We start from the raw sequence: 5,781 nt of genomic DNA, 5'->3' as shown, positions 1-5,781 counted from the left end.
AGGTAAAGTACAAAAGAGATTTTCACAAATTCTTTACTAATCCAAAATGTTTGCGCGAAGTTCCGTTAAGCACCACAGTTGAAGATAAACTTTAATTTTGGTACTGGTAAACCAATCGTTAAGTCTAACAAGGCGTAACAGGCAGACACAACAATACAGTGTTTTGTTGTAAACCACAGTGTTTTCATGGCTGCATGTGTAAATTTTAAAGATGGGTCTGTATGACCACTGCAAATCTGCGCTATTCATCTACATTTTTTCTCAACTGAACCTTATCGTTGAAAGCCGTAACAAATAACCGAACCACATATTTTAACGCTAGCGTTTTAACTAACCGGCTGGTTGCTTTCGGTAATGGAATCTGTATCCGGGACTATTTTTGCCGAATCTCCACTCGAGGTTTCTGGCTTGACCTTTCCGGGTGTGCCGACAATAGCTGCGGCAGAGGCATTCGACGGCATAATTTCTTCTGGAGTGACTAATACGGTAGTTGTAGAAGGAGCAGCTGTAGTTGTGGTGACCACGACTGTGACCGGTGATACATAGACATCACCTGATTTTACGGCTTCACATAAGTCCTCCTGGAAGCATTTAGAAGCAAAGAATCATAGAACACTGGATTACTAATTGGCTAGTCTCCCATAAACTTTGAGTGCAATAATTTTTCGAATGTGGTGGAATACAACTCCATTTTCAATATTGTTTGTGAGGGCAGTTCCGTTTCACTCTGACCCAAAATATTGCATTCAACAATGTCAATATGGTTCCAGAAATTCTTTTCCTACACAATGTAAATATGGTTAGTGTGAACTCCGCTTTGCCTATAAAACAAGTGTACGAGCAAGGTGCGAGAACATTTTAGACAGTTGGCATATTTCCAGAAATCTTCTTTGGTGCGGCCTAAATAAGACCAAATGCACCTGAAAACACAAAAGTTGATGAATTTTGGGGTATTAAGCTTCATTAATAGGCAACAGTTAGGGTTTGTAACCATAAAAGATTCTTCACCTGAAGGCTCAAGAGCTTGATTTTCTTAATAAATTTTCTGAAATGCTCGCCTCAAGAGAATGCCCGACGACTGGCGCCGAAAACTTGAATGCCTTCAAGTTGGTTGCGGCACCCGAGCAATCATTTTCACCTCTGTGGTTAGCAAATGCAGGAGGACGTAGTTTTTCCTAAACGGTGCTGTTTCATGAATTGCAAAATTCAACCTAGGTAAGTTTTCAAATTTTGAAGGTATCACTTGACCAGACTAAATAGCAGAACCGGGTGGTAGCCGTGGCTCAGTTTCTTATACATAAAAGAACTTGGTGCTTCTGCTGGACAACTCAATCCATTCCGCGGTTTACAGAGGAGGTTGGCACAGGACGAGAACTACATTTCCAACCAACTGAGTAAATTTAACTGTCCTTGGATATTGTCCTTCAACAGTCTACAATGTTGAGAACAACTCTTCGGTTAAACAGTTTTGTTCTTATGGAAATCTTTTCCCTTCAAGGTAATACGACTGATTCAGAGCTCTATAAGTGTGGATGCGCTTCCAACGTTTTTCTACACTGAATATCTTACGCACAAATGAGATTGTTATGTAGAATTCTTGTAGCCAATAACTATTCAGTAAAACAACTTACCTCACAAAGTATGTTACAAGCAGGGCAGTAAAACTTTCCTTTCAGGATACCCAGGTTGGAATCAACTTGTGTTGTAACATAGCCACCTTCCACCGGACAGACCGTCCAAGAATCCCCAATTTTAAAAAGCAGACCCTTAGAGGGATGGCATTCATGCTGGTAAACAAAAAAACATTTAAACGATGAGGGCGACTAAATGAAACCAATACACATGGTGATCTAGTTCACCTAGTTAATGTCAAGTTTTTTTAATGATGCTTACGTGCACTGCCCAATTCTTCTGGTATATGCGATGAGGCCGAATGTAAGTTGATATAACAATAACGCTTTAAACTGTATAGACTGGGAGTGCAACCTTCCATACCGATATCAAAAGATTCACCGGTAAACGAATAGTATACTAATTATGTATTATCACTTCACTTCAGAAAGTCACCGAACGATATTAAAACTATCCCAACGATGGCAACTGACCACATGAAAAATGAGTTGCAATCATCAAATCAGCAAGCACTCGCTAGAAGCGTGGAAAATGATAGTTTCAAAGGACAAACAGACGGAAATAATATGGAATTTATATGCTTTTCATATAGGAATCTGATGGAACTTGACGCAAAGGAAATCATTTTACCCAAGAACCCACACATTGTTTACGAACAGAAAATCTTTCTTCGGCTAAAATACGGTTAAAAACTCAACTTTTTTGGCTTATAAATTAGAATATGGTCCCGAACCCACCATTTCATAACCAGGGCAATTCGAATGGTATGAGGATTCGCCATGGATGGAATGCTAAACCAAGGCCCGTGTAAGAATCGGTGCTATGTGCTTGGCCAAGAAACACTTGATATTAGAGATACATCCAAGTTGTGTTCTAAAATCATGATATTAGTCAAACAAAACGTGAGCGAGTCTTTTATATGATTGGAAGTTGATTTAATTAGGCCTTTATCCTAGATTCAGACACTTAATGTGTTTTGCGAGTTTTCGTGAACAGTTCGATGACAGCGATCTACCAGTCCTCCAGACTCATATTCCTGACGCTACCTAACCGACCCTGAACTGTCAACTAATTAGGTAACTGTGTAATTCATAAATGTACAGTTCATTTCAAAAACCGAACATTTTTTGTTTCCACGATTACAACTTGGTTGAATGAAACAAATGAAACGAACATAAATAACAGTGAAGCCAGTTCTGAAAAAGATTAACCAACCCGAGTTTTGTCCTGATTCAGACCCAGCCGGTTGACCTGGTCGGAATTGATCACCTGGCATTCAGGCTCACAAGTCATTCTCTACCGTTCCCCAACAATAAGCAACACTGTTTAGATTTGATAACTGATCATCTGGGTAGTAGTTTCCAAATCTTCTGTCTCATTGGCGCCAAAGATCTTTGTGCATGATGACCTCATTTGCTTCTCATTTTGTACACATTTCGTAAAAAACAAAGCTAAAAACATTAGGGAGGTATCACTTAACAAAATAACGTAAGCGCCGTAGGACTAACCGACTCAAAAAGGTACTGCACTTCTGGCAAACACGTACTGGTCAACCTGATCGGGGACTTCTTAACGTTTGCTTCCTTCTAGAAACAAACATCCCAGACAGAGGCCGAGTAATGCATAAGTGCATGCCACAGGAAAAATGAAATTTTTCAAAACTAGTCGGTGGGCTTTTTGAGTCTGGTGGATGGGCATAAGCATGTCGCATACGCAGTCCATCCAAGAGACGCTACGATCCTGTCTTTAGAAGCTATTTTCGACATCTGGATGGTTGCGTGATGAGCACGTGTGAACTCTCAAAAGCAAAAGTTCGATTTACTCCGAAACTCCAAATATTGCTCATCGTAACAAAAAAAAGAGATCAACTACTGACCAATGTCATCTTCGGTAAAGGACGTACCATATGAGAACCGCACTCTTTAAAGTATGCACTAGTTACTACTCTGATAGGACAAAAGCCCTAATAAATGTCTTGCCTAGTCCCACTCTGGTCGAACAGTCGTCACAATCATTCTTATCCAGAAAATCTATCTGCGGGAGTGTTATGGTAGTGTGAACCATATTGTCACGCGCATTTTGACAAAAGACACTTCAATGGTTTCAAACATGTCGGCTGTTTACAGGCACCCAAAACTTGAGACTCTGCGGTGCCCGGAGTGTGTCCTGACGATGCTTCGCACGCAGTGATAACTTCCCTCCCGAAGCCGTGCTGAGAGCAACTCGAATTGGATGTTGGTTACTTACAAAGCCTAGGCGCACCGCTATATCCATTCATTGCTTTTAGTCCGCAAAACTTTGAAGTTAACTCATTCCACGCACTCTCATAATGTCTCGTCAAACGAAGTGCCAGCAAAATGTCGAACCAGTACTCCGGACTACTCAACAGATAACACGCGCGATGTCCCACGTTGGACGTTCGCATAAATCCACAATGCTACTCAATCTATCAAGTGTCGACGTCTGTAGGTGCAATTAGCGATCTTTTCGAGTGATTGCTACAGTAATTCAGAGGTTGATATTATCGGGAAGCAAATTTAATCCATTCTCAGTTGCCATGAAAAGCCGTGAATATGCTTACTTCTTAATGAGAAACAGGATATATGCCCATTTCATGAACGTCTAAAGAGCTTTGCGCCCGGGGCCTTCGGGCTAGTAACTGAAGGCCAAATTGGCTAATCTGCAGTGTGGTTCGATTTATTTCTTTTTCCTGGTTACTCAGTGAAAAGCCATAGCATTATCAACCGAGCATACTGCACGCCCAACAATATGTTTGTTATGGAGCTCGGAAGGAACAGCAGTGTGACCGCTCATTCCGTAATTTTTGCATAAAGATTTGGGTTAACTTTCTACGGCGACACTGATTTTTCCCCTGAATTTCATCGGAAAAACTAGATGTATGGAGTTCCGAATCGAGCTCCGGCATCGCTAGAAGTTTACCCAGTAGGTGAAGCTAAGTCCACCGTTAGTGTGAAGACACACTGTAACTATGAATAATTTTCTGCATATCCCTCCGAGAAGATGGAGTCTACAGCTCCATTTAAATCAATAAACAAGTAGGGTGGGTGATTGACCAAATCCAGAAATTCACCCCAAAATTCGCACTACTCCATAAGTAGAACACCTTGGTTCTCAAGGAATACAGATTGGGCGGGAAATCAAAGCACCATAGATGTAAAATGCATGTATGATATGCAAAACACAGAAAAGGGCATTGACTGTGAAGTCTTTTTGTTCGGCAGATTAGACCGTAATGCATTGATAACGTTGAAAATGAATAAACCAGATCCGTCTGCGATGAGTGATAAATGCAGACAAATTTACAATTGCGCATTGGACCAAAGCTTTTTATGAAGTTAATGGTTTTCTCAGCTATTTGTGTATCGCCAAGTGTGTAACTTTTTGGATAACTCTGCAATGAGTCGCACCTGAGGTGAATCATCCATCTGATTGAGTGAAAATTTCGTTCGATTTAATCACAAATACGTTGAGCCCAATAAAGAAAATCAACTCGATGAACAAAATAATCACACGCTCATGAGACAGTAAAATGTATCGTGTGAGATGATTTTGGCTGTTTACGCGGCAAAGCGAGTAAATAAAAGATCTACAGTGTTTATTTCGTCAACGTAACTGACCAAATGACAGGATGCTCCGTAATTCAGTTTTCTGGTCCCGTTTGCGGTTTCCAGCGTCCAAGGTTCTGTTGGGTGGTGGTCTATACATCTTGATGTCTCGCCAAAAGACTCAAGCGCGAAATTCTTGCTGTTATCTGCGTCGGTAGAGAAGTGAGATAGTGTATTTCACCTTTAAGAATAATACGATCTCTCATAATGGGAGCACAATTTTTCAATCTGTTTGAATACAGTAGAAAAGAATGGATAACAAACGATTAGTCGTTTTCAACCAACGAGAGTCAACAAAAGCTGTGGACGGAAAATTTATTCCCTAGGTAGAGTGAGACTGACTTTATGGTGTTGGACAAGTGAAGGGAGGGCGCAAAATTTGTCGATATTACTGACCGTTTGGTTATTGGTTAACCACCCGTTTACTGGGTGTTGAATTTTTCCCTGTAGTACCCGCTGATCACAGTTCCTTGGTGAGAAGTAAAGAACCGTTTTTGTTGAACATCTCAGTTTTTACTTAAAC

General features: G+C 40.7%; 1 protein-coding gene across 1 annotated transcript; it reads right to left on the bottom strand.

Moving 5' to 3' along the window:
• Positions 1-337: 337 nt before the first annotated feature.
• T265_12954 (hypothetical protein) lies at positions 338-5,404 on the bottom strand (the record flags this gene model as incomplete). The annotated part of the gene is made up of 3 exons (XM_009166443.1): positions 338-581; positions 1,632-1,787; positions 5,271-5,404. Coding segments are annotated over 3 exons (531 nt in total), but the record flags the coding sequence as incomplete, so codon positions are not given.
• Between the last annotated feature and the right edge of the window lie 377 nt (positions 5,405-5,781).

Source organism: Opisthorchis viverrini (assembly GCF_000715545.1).
Source record: "Opisthorchis viverrini unplaced genomic scaffold opera_v5_27, whole genome shotgun sequence".
In the NCBI taxonomy this organism is placed as follows: Eukaryota; Metazoa; Platyhelminthes; class Trematoda; order Opisthorchiida; family Opisthorchiidae; genus Opisthorchis; species Opisthorchis viverrini.
Note: the sequence above shows the minus strand (reverse complement) of the source record. Positions and strands in the feature narration are given on the sequence as shown.